Source organism: Tyto alba, unplaced genomic scaffold, assembly GCF_018691265.1.
Source record: "Tyto alba isolate M040663 unplaced genomic scaffold, T.alba_DEE_v4.0 Super-Scaffold_13, whole genome shotgun sequence".
In the NCBI taxonomy this organism is placed as follows: domain Eukaryota; kingdom Metazoa; phylum Chordata; class Aves; order Strigiformes; family Tytonidae; genus Tyto; species Tyto alba.
The window spans coordinates 23,502,700-23,520,327 of NW_024881275.1; the positions used below are offsets into that span (position 1 = coordinate 23,502,700).

Consider the following 17,628-nt stretch of genomic DNA (forward strand, 5'->3'; position numbering starts at 1 on the left):
ACCAGCATCTCCTCTGTATATTTATTTAAGTTACTATAATCATATCCTGCCTAGATATATAATCATGATAGGAATGTCCATATCAAGGTGATAAACACTAATAGTGTAAAAGAAGTCCTACACCACTATATTTATGCTAGTTGTGCAAACATAATCACTATGATACTGAATACAAACAAGCTTCTTTTAAAACAACTGTGTTTTCAAAAATATTCCTATTCTCAAATAAATCTTGATATTTAGGCCAGATTTGAAAGCATAAAAAGTTAAAATCTGTTCTGATTAAAAGATGGCAAAACACAAATTTCCCTTCACCACGTTATACAACTGTTCTGCAAAGTAGTTTTAGCTTACCTGTAGGACTCCAACAGGTCAACAACCTCTGTCTGTCCAAAGCGCTTAGCCCAGTCCAAAGCCATCCTGAAAGAGTTGCATAAAAATCTTCATTATTTTCTCACTTCAAAAGATACTTATGAGTAGCACGTTATGTGAGGAGGCAACTGGCACTGTATTTTTCTAGCAATTTCTGCATTATTGTTTAATAAGCACTGTTATTGCTGGATCTGCAACTTTCCATTTTGAAGTGCATACACAGGTGTAATAGTTACACAATTTTTACATAACTGCAATCCTTTACCAAGAAAGAATCTCTGTTTTACACAGAAGTATATGCAAAGAGGCAGAAGGGAATGATGAGGGGTAATGTGCCATTCTTTCAAAAACCACACACCAACATGCAGAGATAAGTCATGCCCTTATGCAGTAGCCTTTACTAGCTCCTTCAAATCATCCCTAGAAGTCACACCCCAGACTTTTTTCTTCAAAATGTGTGAAAACATTGGGCCTTGTAATGTTTTAGGGAAGTTGCCCTCTTTACAACACATTTCACTCTGTCTTCCTTTTGAACTACATTCCTTCCCAAGTTTTCAAGTGACAGTACCAAATACCAGACCCCTGGAATCATAATTCTTATCTTTCCATATTACAATCATTTACTGTAGTTCCCTGTTTATATGAAGACATAATTCATGGCCACAGAAATCCGAAGTTTTACAGATTCACAAATATTTTTACATGACACAACATATTTACAGATATAACACAGCAAAGATCCTTCACCTGTTATACACTATTTTAAACCTGATATAAGTTACTCTCACGAAATAAGAACTGCCAAACATTTTGGGTCTAATTCAACCTACCCAGTGAGAAAGATGCCAATTTTCCTTTTAACCAGTGTTAAATCAGACTCACTGAAAACAACAGTGTGTATCCCATATTTGAGACTGTTTAATTAAGAATTCAGTTTAGAAATTACAGAAGACAATGTGATAAGCAGAGTAAGATATTGTTTAGACTCTCAAAACCTATTAGTGTTTACAGTAGTCTGGTAAGTTAGCAAATCAGTTGAGATGTTACAGAAATTTTTTTCTCATTTGTATATTGACAAATCTATCTTTTAGTTTATCTGTTTGTTTTTACCAGCCATTGGATGATTTGCAGTGGATACTTGCTCCCATACTGATCAGTTGTTCTACTTGACTCAGAAAGCCTCTCCCAGAAGCTATCATTAGTGCAGTTGCACTGGTTTCACTGTGCCTATAGTCAACTGAAAGTGAGAAAAAAAAAAAAAAAAAAAATCAGCAAAACCAGTAAAAACATTGTTATCTTTACATCTAAATGTATTATGAATGTGACTTCCAAAACCAAATCCAAAGAGAATTTTTTTCCTCACTTCATCCCACCAGTCAATCCATGTGAATTTAATGCTATTTTAGAAATATATTACATCTGTGAATACTTTGAAACAAGCACAACAACAAAGTACAAAACTCATTAATTCTGCTAACCCTATTCAATCTTCAATAGGCATCAGAATTCAAAAGGTAACAACATTTGAAATTGGAGATAAAGTAGCCACAGAAATTCAAGTAATTTTGTGGGGGTTTTTTCTTATACAATGAGAAACTTACCACTGACATTTTCAGTTAAAATGAGATGGAACACTTGAGCAAAGGAATCGATATCTTTATGCAACCAGATTTCAGAAAGACAAGAATCCATTTCTTTTATTAGCCATGGTTCAAGGCAATTCGCATCTTTTTCAGTCTGAAGAGAAAAAACAGGACTGAAAGATTAATCTATTCAAAGAGCTGTCCCTGAAGATGCTCAGGAATTTGAACAGTTAGTTTTCCAAGTAACAATCAGAAATACAGCATCCAGATACCAGTTAAAGCATTCATTGCACCATATGTAAGTACTTTAAACAATGGCATTCTTGCCATTTGATCTAAACAAAAGTTATGTACAGCCACCATAACTGAAAAGCACACTTTAGCTAGAGTAGTTCATGCTAATAAAAAAAAAAAAAAATTAAATATGTTAATATCCTTCTAGAAACTCTACAGGAGTAATATCTTTAGAAAACAGTTTTAAAATGGGTAGTAATAATATAGCGCAGATTTAAACATCTCTTCCAACAAAAGGGAAAACTTACCAGTTGATTAAATACTGTGTCACCACTATCATCAAACAGATTGTACTCCTCAGTTGTACTTGGGACAGATCTTTGTTTCCAAGACTCCAGGTTGCTATTATTTTCTTGAGCAGAACACCACTCAGTAAGAGTGCTTTGCTGTTTTTCTTCTAGAATGCATAAAGTATTTCCAAAAAAGTTACAGAATCATCTTAATTATCCATTGTTTTTAGTTACAGAAAATAGTTTTATCAAGTCACAGAGTTTTACCTATTCAATATTTTATTTATTCTAGAACAACGTTACCAATCCAATATAAATTCCTTGATTAAGAACAACATTGCAAACATCTACTCTAAGAACAAAGTAAAAAATACTATGTGGGTGCTGAATCCCCTAAGCCTCCAGTATTCCAACTTACTGCATTCAAATGAGGTTCCTAAGTATTTACTACACAATCAGTCCAGATCTTTCTCCAGAAGTGAAATACCAAAGAAAAGTGATGTAGCTCCTGCATGTAACAACTGATTTATGTGTATGAGAAACCAGTGCCTTAACTGAACTTTTCTGTCCAAAGTGATGAGAGCTAATGCCCTGGCTTCAGATGAGATGCAGCTAATTTTTTTCCTCCTTCTCAGTTGCTAGAATAGTGCTGTGTTTTGGATTCACTATGGGATTTGATATAAGAATGTTGATAATGTACTTATGTTTTTAGTTGTTGCTAAGAAATCAGGGGCTTTTTATCTTCTCATGTCCTGCCCATGAAGTTGGGAGGGAACAGAGCCAGAGCAAAGGACCCAAACTGGCCAACGGAATATTCCATATCATGTAACGTCATGCTCACTATATAGATGAGGGTTGGCCAGGAAGCTGTCTCTTTTCCTTACAGGATTGTGGTTTCAGGATTTTCTATTCTCTGGGATCACTAGCCAGGAACGGGATGGGCATCGGTCAGCAGGTGATGAGCAATCGCACTGTGCATTACTCGTTTGTATTTTCTAATATTATTAGCATTATTATGATTTTGTTGCAGTTACCTTAATGAAACAGTTTGAATCCTAGAATATTATTTTGATTTTAGTTTAAAAGTATGATTTTGATTTAACATGAAGCTACAGTAGCTATGAGAATATAAAGTACACTAAGGCCCTTAGGATTAAGCAACTAGTATGCTGCGTGCTTTGAACATCATAAGAATCGTCATGGACTCTGAATTAACGCAATGGGTACTGGTTATGGATCTTGACTTGAAACAATAGGTACCTGAGGAAAACTGGTTTGGTTGGGAAGATCGGCCAAGGGAGAGGTGAACATTAACTAAAGGTGGAGTGAGCATGCACAAGGATGGAGTTCAATCAGCGGACACAGTGATGAAGACTATCAATGACCACCAGAGACCCCCATCCAGTATAACCACGCATGCGTCGGAGACATTTGCATATGATAATAATTTCCAAGAAATAACATGAATATGCTAATCATTGCCCTCCCCCCATTCTATTTAAATCAATTAGTGAGGATGACCAATGATTTCTGCAGAATAGGAATATAGGTAAGGTGAGGTAACTAAAAGCCAATCATTATAAAGGTCAACTTAAACGTTATGGAATTATTGATCTTATGTAACTATGACTCTGCTGAAAAAGTGTATAAATATGTTGTGCTTTGTACCTATCGATGAACACGTCTTTGGCGGAGTTATCCCCCGTGTTCCCCAGCGCTGGAATAAAGAAGTGCCTGCTTATCTCCTTTGTGTAGATAAGTTCTATTCGCGATTGCGACCGCTAACAGTTTGATCTTATTTCAATTATTAATTTGCTTTTATCTCAACCTACGAGTCTTCTTACCCTTAAGCCCTCCAAGTCTCTCGCCCATGCCCGGGGGCTGGGGAAGAGTGAGCTAGCAGCTGCGTGGTGCTTGGCTGCCAACCAGGTTTAAACCATGACAGCTGAGCACCATGATAAGCATACAGTTAGAACTGTATGTCACAGCTTTAGCTTTTGCCTTTTCTTTTCTTTTTTAATACATACTGGGATCATTATTCTCAACTGTCAAGAAAACCTCTCAAATAATATATCTACTTAATCAATTGTGTTAGTGCTTCTGGGCTACATATATTAAAAATATCCATGTCTGAAGAATGCAGTGAAAAATGTTACCAGTAGGAACTACTTCTGTGCAAGATGTATAAAATCCTACCCTCTTTAATGGCTGCACTTCAAATTTTATCCAAAAGTCAGCACATAGTGCCTTCTGCTTCTATAGTTTTCGCATGGCCAAAGCTCCCAATTATATGCAATTCTACTCCATAATAATTTGGAAAAAAATAACATTTATCAACTGAAAGCAAAATGAACGCAACCATTGAAAGAAAGTGAAATTATATTTTTTTAAAGTTACATAATCTACTTCAATAACATAAACACTGAGAACTTAAAGATACTTGCTGTCATCTATTCACTTCTAATTTAATATTCTGACTTTCGAATTCTAACAGAGAATCATCCTATTTAGTTGTTCAATCAATCAGTTGGACTTATTGCAAACCCTAACAATTAAGAAGTCCACCAACCTCGCTGTTTCTCTTTCTTGTACTTTACCATTTCTTTGTTTGTATACCCAGTGCTTCGTAAAACATCCTCCAAAAACATATCTTTAACTTCAAAAGGTCTTCCTTGTACTGAAAGTATAAATAATTCATTAAATATTAGATAATTTATTAATTTATAACCTTAATTCTTTAAAAAAGCATTTTTGTAGACACAAAAAGTGAATTAAACATTATTAGGGTCTGATTTAAGGAACTATTACTTCTCTTGAAAAGTCTTGTTGGAGTACAGTCAAGTTTACTTTCTTAAGATTAGTGGGACATGAAAACAACATTTGGGTTACCTTGGGTACCTTGCTTCTCATTATCCTCTTCAATTCTATTAAGTGTTATAGCAAGAGATACTCATAAGACTGGCAGTTATTCATTGCAATTTTATCAAAATGAGATAAAGAAAATAGCCATTCTTGTTTAGGGTTACAAAAAGTAATTCATTGTGTAAGACTGCCACCTGGATTACAAAATATAACAGCAATTAATACAGCTTTAGTGCAAGATCCCACAAGCAGATTGCCACCTTCATATGAAAGTACCTTTTTTCGTGAAAAGTATATGAGGAGATGGACTTACCTCAGTTTTCTCAATGAATTCAACCAAATTTGGCTTTCTTTACTGAATACTTCATGATAAATGAGACATTCCAATGGCCTTTATCTCCTAATAATTTAGCCTGATTTATTTTTCAATATCACTGTATCTAGAGTTTATTTATGGACATTAAAGGATAATTTCCTTTAAAATCATGTGATTAAAACATGAAAAAACAATTTGCCTAGGACTGTATTTCTGAAGTGACCAGTTGCAGTTATCTGTGTTTTATCCAGTTACCAGTAGCAATCTCAGTGAGGCCAGAAGAAGTAGAATCTACTGGAATTAATTAATATATATCACACTCTTGTAGAACTTAGGGTCTGTATCACCACAGAGTTTGGCACTTTAAGAACCTTTTCCTGCTTCTTGAATTGATTATGGAGGGGGATAAAAACACCTCACTCTGAAGTAGGTGCAGAAACAAAAATGAACAAAGAAAGAACAGATGTTTCTGTACTACTCTGTTTTCATGTTGTTCCCTTTTTCAGAATGGTTCACTAAGTCCTAGGGCAGCTATATGCAGATTTAAAAGTTTACATAAATACTTACTGTGTATTACTGGGCAACTTCCAAAATACCTAATAAAGAGATCTGCATCTAGAGCAGCACTAGAAATAATTAGTTTTAAATTAGTCTGTTTTTGCAACACATCTCTCAGCTTTATTAACAAGAAGTCACTGAACCTATCCCTCTCATGTACTTCATCCTATAACAAAAGGAAAAAAAAAAAAAAAAACAAAAACCAACATATAAACATCACAGATCCAAGATCGTAACTGCTCACAAATACGAACTTTGTTAAAAACTGAAATATATAATTTGCTTGTACGCTACAGATGCATTAAAATGTTTAAGTCTAGTTTAAGGATTTTTTTCAAAACTGTCAAAAAATATTTAAAAAATTTTTATAAAGATACCAAACTGCACTGATAATGCCACATACACCTTGATTTCAGAGGTTAAAGTGAACTTCTGAAACTTTTCTAATTCTTATATTTTAATCTCATTTTCAAGTTAATGACACAAACTACAAATCTTATTTTAATAAATTCTCACTTCGTAACTGATGAACATTTAAAGAAATGTATGATACCACATAATCAGAAAAAAGTTAGATTGCTCAGCTCCATTAAGTCATGCACAAAGCTTATCATCAACTAAGGCATGTGTCTGATTAATCACCTTTGTTGGTGTGTCCTTCTGTTTCGTTTTATATCATGAACATATGAAGCAGAGACCCTAATAGAACATTTTTAGGCTGAAGTCAAAAGTGTATAAACCATTCTCACACTTTTTTCCATTTTGATAAACAGACAGGCACCTAAAATTATCACGAATTTTTCTGTTTTCAGTAGTGGAGAACTTAATCTTGCAGTAAACATTCTGGTTCCGCTGACTTATCAAGCTCCACAACAGGATTATTCACATAATCATAAATGAACACACTTAAATAATTTGCTCAAAATTAGACTACTCATTATCTTGAAAACCTTTGGGCAAACAAATGGAATGCAAATCTGGTATTGCTAAAACAAGTACATGATACAAGAAATTCTGACACACTCACACTGAATCCTATCTACATAAGCCTCCCTAAGGCTTTTCTACTTTCTGACAGAGGAAGTTTAGAAAACTTTAGAGCTCTGTCATCCACAAGTGCATCATGATTCCAAAATTAATTACTGGCATGAACCTAAAATAACACACTTCCACAAAAAAAAAACCAACCAAAAAAAAGTACATGTTACAAAACACTCAGTAGTCTTTAACTCAGATTCTAACCAAACAAAAAAAACTTAAACGCTCAGCAAATTAATAAAAACTAGGATCTCATCTTCCAATAAACAAATAGTACATACTGTTCCACCTCACATGAAATACAACAGGATTCTTACCACAATAATATGTGTCACAGTTGATAGAGTGCTGTCTCCTGCCATGAGCGTGCGAAGTAGTATGCCATTAGTGCAAAATGTTAACAGTGTCTTTGGAGAAACCCTATTGAACAGTTCATAAAGATATTTTAGGTTTTTGCACCATTTAAATACTGCTAGCTTTCCACTACTTATTGAAAATCAAAGGTTCTGCTCACCAGAAGTGGAATTAGTTCTCTCACCAGATAATTCATGCATACTGTTTATTTTTAAACTATGCCTCTTGTCAGAAAGTTCATAAGGAACCTTAGTGCTTATGTTCCAAAACTTCAAACAATGGATTAATTACCAAAGAGAGAATCAAATTTACATAAATAAATAAGCAAGTGAAAGAGAACTTTGGGAACCTCTCCATGTTTTTTTAATTTACTGGAAAATTCAGAAAAACGGGTTCCAATTCTTCTGCATATTCTTATATATAGTCTTTGTATTTGCCTCCATATGGTGGGCTGACCCTGGCTGGATGCCAGGTGCCCACTAAAGCTGCTCTGTCAGTCCCTCTCCTCAGCTGAACGGGGGAGAGAAAATACAATGAAAGGCTTGTGGGTCGAGATAAGGAAAGGGAGAGATCACTCAGCTATTACCATACCAGGCAAAACAGACAACTTGGGGAAATTTGTTTAATTTACTATCAATCAAATCATAAGAATGAAGAGGGAAGACATATGGAAAATTACAAATTGTCAGTAGCAGCAAGCTCTGTTTACAGGACTGTCTAATGTAATAATATTTTGTTTGTAGTTCTGCTTAGGAATCTGCCTAACAAAGGAATAAGGTACACTTTATCTATAATTAACAGGCTTGAGCCTTGAGCCTGTCTGCTTACATGATTTAGGAACACTCTTATTTAGGAAAAACAAGAAAATGGAAGAAGGATGCTGAAGATTACAGAACTACCAGATGCAATTGGTTTTGTGATCTCAGCTGTAAGGGAAAGGGGCAGACAGAACCAAGTTCACAGAAAGGACACTGTGATGAAGATGAGAATGATGAAGTAAATGACCACCGGGAGTCCTAGAAGACCACCTAGAGACTTTAGTGCGCATGCAGAAGTAGGCAGCAACATATTATGCTTTCTTGGAAAAGTAACGAATATTGTAATTAGTTCTTGGAAATTACATGCATAGGTAAGTGAACTGTGTATAAATATCATAAACTCCACTACAGTGGTATGCATATTAGGAGGAATGATCCCCTATGCGTCCAACGTGTCGAATACAGAATACCTGCTTAATAGCTATTACAGCTATTGAGACTGAATTCCCGGCTTCAGTAGGATAATGAGAAACAAAACCAAATCTTAAAACACTTTTCTCCCAACCCACCCTTCTTCCCAGGCTTAACTTTACTGTTGATTTTCTCTACCTCCTCCCTCTGAGCAACGCAGGGAGGACGGGGAATGAGGGTTGCAGTCAGTTCATCATCCATTGTTTCTGTCGCTCCTTCCTCCTCAGGGGGAGGACTCTTCACACTCTTCCCTTGCTCCCATGTGAGGTCTCTCCCACAGGAGACAGTCCTCCATGAACTTATCCAACACAAGTCCTTTACACAGGCTCCAGCTCTTCACAAACTTGTCCAGCACATGTCCCTTCCACAGGGTGCAGTCCCTCAGGAGCAGACTGCTCCAGCGTGGGTCCCCCACGGGGTCACGAGTCCTGCCAGCAAACCTGCTCCCGCGTGGGCTCCTCTCTCCACAGGTCCACGGGCCCCGTCAGGACCCTGCTCCAGCACAGGCTTCCCGTGGGGTCACAGCCTCCTTCGGGTGCAGCCACCTGCTCCAGCGTGGGGTCCTCCGTGGGCTTCGGGTGGAGACCTGCTCCCCCCTGGACCTCCGTGGGTGCAGGGCACAGCCTGCCTCACCGTGGGCTGCACCACGGGCTGCCCGGGAATCTCTGCTCCGGCACCTGGAGCACCTCCTCCCCTCCTGCTCCCCTCACCTTGGTGTCTGCAGGGCTGTTTCTCTCACGTATTCTCACTCCTCTTACAGCTGCTGTTGCGCAGCAGTTTTTGCCCCCTTCTTAAATATCTTATCACAGAGGCACTACCACTGTCACTGATGTGCTCGGCCTTGGCCAGCAGCAGGTCTGTCTTGGAGCTGGCTGGTGTTGGCATTGTAATTGACCAAATCATGAAGAAATCATCTGATCCTTTTCAAATTCTCTAATTTTTCTCTTCAAGAATTTAAACACCTTTAAACATTACTATTCTAGTACCTGTGGCAGAGTTACTGTGCAAGTAAAAACAGCAATTGCCACTACCTTCTCCAGCACTGCCACCTTAAATACTGAGATCGTACTCTACACTTCTTTTCTAGAAGACATGAGCTCACTGGTTATCCTATGTATATTCCTTTTCAAGTTTAGAATTCATCCCTCCTTTTAAAAATCCTCCTACCTATTAAATTCAAGGAACACATTTAGGACAGAAATGCTCTACTACACCCATGTCTACTGTTCTCTCTTCTTCAGCAGGCTTCTAGAAATCGCTGCTGTCTAATAGTTAATAAAGTTTAAAAAATTAGACTCATGTGTTTCTGTAGGCACCCCCTTCCCGCATCTTTTTTGCCCAGAGTGGGAAATACTGCAATTCCTCTCTTTTGTTCTTTCTCCAAGTGGATCTATTCTTTCTTCTTAAGCAGGATTTTCTACGCTGTGCTGCTTCCAGTAATTCTTCCATTTTGACCTGACCTATACTTTGTTCTTCTTCAACCAGCCTAATACTTCCACACATTAATCATCCACCTTATTTGCAATTCATCTTTATTAGCTCTTTTAATCCCTTAGTAGCCTTGTGAGCTTTTGTACACATATTCAAGTTCTTTAACTTGGCTTTGTTGTTCAAGCGCATTCATTTTCATTAGCTATGTGGTATCTTCATCCATATAAACAACATAACCAGCTATAACTTTTGTCATCTTCTTCTCACTCATATCCCAACTGCTGCCCATTCTTGGAAATCCTACTATTTACACAGTTCAAAGAATCTAGAAAAGGCATACAATCTTCAGACATTCATGAATTCCTGCTCTGCTTTTGGAACAAATTCCTCAAATGAACTAGGAATCCCTAATTTTGTACCACTTCATGCTTTAAACATATAAACTGAAACAGAGTAAATTTAACCCAATCTAGATGGGTAAATAATGCTCAACTTCATCCTTCACTTTCAAATTTTGCTTTTTTTCCTTTTATGTTCCCTATCAACTCTCATTATATAGCATGTTAGAGCATGCTTGTCTTCCTGCCTATCTTCAAAGCTTGCAGAACTTCTGGATCTATACATGATAAAAAGGAGTGAAAAAAAGAAGAAATGAAAGCATAGACTTGATCTGAAAATAAGACAAGGAATTCCACACACACACACAAAGAGAAATGAAGGGAAAGCACCTGCAATTCACTTATGTAAGACAACTTACCACATGAAACTGCGAAATACAGGAGGAAAACTGTCCTTTTAACTCTTAAATATTCTACTACCTGGAATAGCATACCCTACCTATACTTTACATGTTGAGTTTTTACTGGGCTGTATTCCAGATGTAGTATAGTTTAAATGTACACAAGATAAAGATACCAACACAAGATCAATTAACTTTAAGAAATAACATTAGTACCTGCTTTCTAATCGGATCTGATAACCAACTGTCTGGCCAATTTTTTCTCTTCTTTCTGCTGCCACTCTTTCAGCCACCGCAACAGCTGCTAAACGTCTTGGCTGAGTGCAAAACACACGACAAGGAGTTCCATTTTTGTAACAGTCGTCAAGAAGGAACTGAGGGATCTGTAAAGAAGTGGTTTAAATGCACTTTTTAGTTTGATAAAAGTCATAGCTTTTTCAGATTATCATTGCAAATGTACCTGAAGGGGCAGAAAGGCAGCATAAATAAATTTCTGATTTTAAGCTTAATCTGTTCCAAAAAAAAAAGTTGAACCTTCTCTCTCCTGCTTCAGAGAAATCTATTAAAAAAATACCTGTACGTAATCTTTCACTTTAACACAGTAATATTCTACTCTAGATACTATGAACAAAACTAGCTTTAGAAGGAAAAGGGCTATATAAAATCATAGCAATGTTCTCTTCAATATTTTATATTATTTTAAGGAAAAACTAGTATCTACCAGAAAAATGCGCAGAACCAGTTATGCTTTCTGTAAGTATCTGCTGGTTTAGTATTTTAAAAGCAAGAAAGTGAATTAGAACACAAGACTTTCAACTATATTGGAAAACAAAAGCCTTAAAACTAGCATAAAGAAATCCCTTACTACATAAATATTACAAAATTGTCATTAGTTTTGTATAAATACCATTATCTTTTTTACTTCATTAAAGAAACTTACTTGAGTAGTTTTTCCTGACCCAGTCTCTCCTACAATCAACACAACTTTATTGTCCTTTATTATTTTGACAATTTCTTCCCGTTTTTCAAAAACTGGTAGTGATTGCCTGAAGGAGTCAAACTCTGATTCCCCTCTTTTCACTGGAACCTGAGGGATACCATTGTTAAGTCGTCCACTTGTCTTGTTCACTTCTCTGTTCTCTGTGAAGAGAAGTTAACAATTTACTTAGACACAAAAGAAGGTCACTAAAACATTGTTTAAAAATTGTACATAAAAATGAACATTTCTGACTTTACATGCATCCCCGTAGATAAAATGACAAGCCCATCACACATTTAAAAGCCATATTCATAGAAATGCATCCTGTTGCAGTGCTTGAAATAAATATTGTTCAAAGGAGTTATTACTTTCGTAGATATTTTGAATAGACTGTTCCAGTGCATTGCTCAAAGTCAAAAAAGGTCACGAAAAGCGAAACAGAAATACTAATTAAACCCAAGAAAAGCAGCCTGGCATATTTTCTTGGCCTTTGTATCATGCTTACACATTTACACCTCCACAGTTTGCCCAGAAATATTCACTGTATAGTTAAACCTTAAAGTTATTCCTAACTGACAGGCATGTCTGATGAGAAGATTACTGTGACTCATATGCCTTTTTATTCTTCCTGGTCTTTCACAACCTCCTTTCAGTCAGTCTTACACAACCTAATGCTCTAGTCTGCAAGATTTGTCTTAAATCACACAGATTGAACCATGTTGTAGCTAGATCCCTGGACTCACACAGCACAGTCTCATGTGCAAAAAAGCAAAGCCAAAGACCCTGGACATCTTCAGAGGAGACTCCTTCAAATTCAGTATTGTAAATCCTACTCTATAATTCCTTAGTAATTCTTTTCCAGAAAAATTAAAAGCTTGCTGTATATTCAATTATATATATTTAATGTGATTAACAGATTAATATACTCAATTATAAACACTGTTTTACCAAGACAGACACAGGCTAACAGATTAAAAGAGCCAAAGAACATTACAGAGAAGTAAAGAAAGATAAATTTTACCCTATTCATTAGTTCATGCCTTACATTCCTAAGGAATTGCTTTTGTTATAGTTTCCCTCCATCTGTTCATTAAACAATCCTATTAAACAACTGAAAAAGAAAACTAACAAAGAAAGCACGTAAAATATAAACCATCATAAATCAGAAATATACAGTGAAACAAGGCTTACTGGTACAAGTGTTTTCTGTGCACTACACCCAGCTTTCACACATAAACACAAAATAACTCTTTACACTTGTAACTATTAAAAAAAATAATCTTGTTAAAAGCACTGTTTAAAAAACCGCATAATATATCAGAAGTTCGTCTTCCAGTCAACGCTCTCATATTCTAGAAATCAGTAAGTCTAAGTAGTCTCTTAGGGAAGGAATCTATTTTAGAAGACAACAAAACAAAAAATAAACTTATTTATCAAGAATATAAATCTCTATTAAGAACAGTCAGCCTAATTTTCTCATAAAGGTGTTCTTATATGGCAGTCATGGTAACACTTCTCTCTTTAATCTCACCTCATGGAACTTGTAGAAACTCACATTTCAGAAATATACTTCCAAATAAATTTAGTTGGAACTGGCTCAAATATACAGAAGTTGGCACAAGGTAGACCTGACTGCCTAAGTTCCTCATGACACCAGTTTTAAAAGACCCTACATTAACAATTAAAAGTTAAGAAAATTAATGTGTGTGTTTGAGGGGAGGATGTCAGTTGGGACAGGGGAGGAGACAGAAAATAAAGGGTTTTGTTTTGTGTTTGGGTTGTTTGGTTTCTTTTAAACAGTGTTGATTCGCAAGTTCGTATCAGATGACACACTGAACATACCAGGTTCAATACACACATTTCCTCGCTCGGTCTTTGGCAGAAGTTCTGTTTGTTCTTTATTTGTGACAGGAAAAGTTCGAATTAAACTCCGAATGGCATGCTTTGTACTGGGAGCCAAGCAACAAGTCATTACTGCACGTGTTAGTTCTGATCCATCCTTCTTCCGTACAGTCAGGTATCGATTTGTTCCTTTTCTGGGTGGGGGGGAAAAAAGTATTTCAGGAATAAGTAACCTATTTATCTCTGTGTAACAATCTTTGATCATAATTCTTTCAGGATGGCTGTCAGATTATTTTCAAATATAATGCCATAAATAGAAACTTCCCAATAATGTCCTGTGTTACATAATGCACACAAAAATAACAGAAGTATCCACAATACCCACCATCAAAACCACCCTTTATTCACACACAGGAGTGCAGCACAGGACCTGCAGACTTTCGATGACAACATTCAGCACAACCTCACAATTAGGCCTCCATAATGTAACGCTGTTCTGCTACCTTTCTGTTAAAGTTTTATCACTGCATTTGCTTCCCAAAAGACAGCCAGCTCCATCAAACCTCTCAGTATTGATTGATGGAGCGAATCACACAAAACTGTTTCCTAGACTAATTTAAGAGATTCAGGGGTTAAAAATCAATAAATACATGTAACAGAGAAACAAGCAGCCTTCTAGTGATATTCCAAGCCTTAATGAACTCCAGCAGAACTAATCAGATTCCCAGGATGTTCATTATCAAACATTCAAAATGGAGAATTAGAGCCAAAACACTTAATCATAACACTCCATTTGTTCTCAGACTGAACTCTGAAACTGAAATACACAGAACCACTGTAAATATAATCGAAACTGAACTATCTGGTGCCTGGGCTACAATAACATGTCAACACTTTGAAAATTATTTCCCAGGGTAAGAAGGTCACATGACAAATCCAGTGCCCTGTCCCTGGCAGGAGTGGTGTAGCGGTGCGTGTGTGCAGGGTGCAGGTACCTAGGTGCTGGCAGGGGCAAGCCTCCATGAGGAGAAGCTGGGGCTGCCCCATGCCAGACGCAGCTGGCTCCACAGGGCACAGCTGAGCCCCTCAGCCGTGATAGTGGCGACTGTGCAGCGTGGACTCTGTAATAACACATTTAAGAAAGGGAAAAAACACTGCACTGGAGCTGTGAGAGAAAGGAGAAAAATGTGGGAGAAACGGCCTTGCAGACACTAGGATCAGTGAAGAAGGAGGGGAAGGAGGGGGAGGAGGTGTTCCAAGTGCTGGAGGAGAGACTCCCCTGAAGCCCACAGAAGAGACCTCAGTGGAGCAGGTTTATCCTGAAGGAACTTCAGCCTGTGCAGGAGACTCCATGCTATTTTCTCCCCATGTCCTGTTGAGGAAAGTGAGAGGCAGACCAAGCTGGCTGGGGACCTGGCTTGGATGCTTTCTAAGTTGTTGGCTTGGATTCAGCTCCTGGTCAATGCAAGATAGCATTTCAGAATAGCAAAAATACTGAAGCTGAAACAGTATTTGAATATGCATGTCCAGGGAAAGGTTTGCAGAATTGGAAAAACAAACTACAATGCTTCACATGACTATGCTCCCAGTCTTCAGTAGTTTATATCTCAGCAGCTTAGAACCACAGAACCATTGAGATTGTAAGGGACCTCTGGAGGTCATCTGGTCCAAACCCCTGCTCAAGCAAGGTCACATAGAGCCAGGTGCCAAGGACAATCTCTAGATGGCTTTTGAGTACCTCCAAGGAGGGAGACTCCACCACCTCTCTGGGCAACCTGTGCCAGTACGTGGTCACCCTCACAGTGAAATACTGTTTCCTGGTATTCAGAGGGAACCTCCTGTGTTTCAGTGTGTGCCCATTGCCTCTGGTCCTGTCACTGAGCAGCACTGAAAAAAGCCTGTCTCTGTACTCTCTGTATCCTCCCTTGAGGTATTTATATCCCCCTCTGAGGCTTCTCTTCTTCAGGCTGAACAGTCCCAGCTCTCTCAGCCTTTCCTCATAGGAGAGATGCTCCAGTCCCTTCATCATCTTGGTGGCCATTTGTGGAACTCTCTCCAGTGTGTCCACATCTGTCTTGTTCTGGGGAACCTAGCACTGGACAGAGCACTCCAGGTGTGGCATCACCAGCGGTGAGTAAAGGGTAGTCAAAAAAAGATACAGTTTATGTCTTCCCAGGTGCATACTCCCTTTTTCTCAGCTGTTTAAATTTCAGTTCAACTATCCTCCAAGCTAAAAAGGGGTACACTGCTCTGGTGCAGCCCCAACTCAAGTACTGTGTGCAGTTTATATATAAGAAGAACGTCAAATTTTTGGAGTGTGTCCAGAGGAGAGTGACCAAGCTGGTGAAAGGCCTCGAGGGCAGGACTTACAAGCAGTGGCTGAGGTCACTTGGCTTGTTCAGCTTGGAGAAGAGAAGGCTGAGGGTGACCTCATCGCAGCCTACAACTTCCTACAGGTGGGCAGTGGAGGGGAAGGTGCTGATCTCCTCTCTCTGGTGACCAGCTGTAGGACACAAATGGAGTGAAGCTGTGTCAGGAAGTTCAGACTGGACATGAAGAAAAGGCTCTTCACTGAGAGGGGGGTTGGTCACTGGAACAGGCTCCCCAGGGAAGTGGTCAAGGCACCAAGCCTGCCAGAGTTCCAGGAGTGTCTGGACAATGCTCTTAGTCATATAGTTTAGTTTTAGGCTGACATTTGAGCACGGAGTTGGACTTTTTAAATTCTTTTCTCTAGTATTACTCCCTGCAATAGTGCAGGATATGCTAGAAACAGCAGTCACTTTAAGACATCATGAAACCCTGCACATTTGCACCAAAAAAAGAAAACAACAAATAAATATTGGACTCCCAACTTACCCTTTACTTTTAGATATCAGTCCAAGAGACTGACAGAGCCGGTGAACAAATGCTCTTTCAGTACTAGTGAAAGAAGAAGGAAATTCCATTTCTAGAAAGACAATTTAAAAAGCAAACTTAATAATTTAACACACAGTATTTTTGACATATAATCTCGATGTTCCGAGTTGTTCTGCCCTCAAACCTATCACATCCTCCCGTCAGCAACGGGACTAATGGCAGCGCTCTTACCTTCCTCTCTGCAAGCAATGCAGGGTTCGCAAGCAAGCCAGCTTTTTCGGGCAGAAAGAGGCTAAGGAGAGGCTTCTACCGGTGAACCGGGGAAGAGCCTCCGGGCCTTGAAGTCTGTCACCCCCACCCCGTGCCCCGCCGGCCCAGGCCAGGCGCCCACAGCCGCACCGGCTCCCCGCAGCCCAGAGCCCGCCCGGGAACACCTGCCGGGCCGGACGCCCTCACGCTCCTTCCTCCCCCGCGGCCGGGCTACCGCCACGCACCTTTCTCCTCTCCATATCGGAACCGCTCCAGGGCGAGGCTCACCGCGATCTCCACCTCCTCATCGACGCGGACATCCATTAGCCCTTTGCGGCGGCCCGCCGCGGGGCTGGCGGAGCCGACCGCAGCGAGGTTCCCGGAGCTCCCCGAGCCCCCGCCGGGCTTCCGCGGGCAGACGCTGCTGGGCTGCGACATGGCTCCGCCACGGGGGAGTTTCGCAGGGACGCCGCGGGAAGCTACATGCGGCGGGGACACGGAGGAGGGAGACCGGGTCTGCGCAGCGCCGTGACGCCAGCGCGACGAGCCGGGCGAGCGGGAGGGGCCGCCTGACAGCCGCCCGGTTCCTGCCCGGCGGTGGCTCCGCCCACGGGGCGCTGAGGGGGAAGCGGGAGCCGGGGGCCGCGGCGCAGGCGCAGGGGCGGGCCGGGCCGGGCAGAGCGCCCGCGCTCGGCC

General features: G+C 39.4%; 1 protein-coding gene across 5 annotated transcripts in view; it reads right to left on the minus strand.

The window, feature by feature from the left end:
* The window catches only part of YTHDC2 (YTH domain containing 2), a 42,377-nt gene extending 24,857 nt beyond the window's left edge, over window positions 1-17,520 (minus strand). For all 5 annotated transcript variants that reach the window (XM_032984086.2, XM_032984085.2, XM_042787720.1 and 2 more), the window contains exons 1-12: window positions 17,178-17,520; window positions 16,684-16,774; window positions 13,828-14,021; window positions 11,947-12,146; window positions 11,223-11,389; window positions 7,571-7,673; window positions 6,225-6,381; window positions 5,049-5,156; window positions 2,498-2,646; window positions 1,974-2,109; window positions 1,483-1,609; window positions 355-420 (exon numbers count right to left, since the gene is read on the minus strand). In XM_032984086.2, coding sequence (XP_032839977.2) covers window positions 355-420; window positions 1,483-1,609; window positions 1,974-2,109; window positions 2,498-2,646; window positions 5,049-5,156; window positions 6,225-6,381; window positions 7,571-7,673; window positions 11,223-11,389; window positions 11,947-12,146; window positions 13,828-14,021; window positions 16,684-16,774; window positions 17,178-17,370 — 1,691 coding nt within the window. In that variant the 5' untranslated portion in view covers window positions 17,371-17,520. The remainder of the gene's footprint in view (window positions 1-354; window positions 421-1,482; window positions 1,610-1,973; window positions 2,110-2,497; window positions 2,647-5,048; window positions 5,157-6,224; window positions 6,382-7,570; window positions 7,674-11,222; window positions 11,390-11,946; window positions 12,147-13,827; window positions 14,022-16,683; window positions 16,775-17,177) is intronic.
* Window positions 17,521-17,628: the final 108 nt, after the last annotated feature.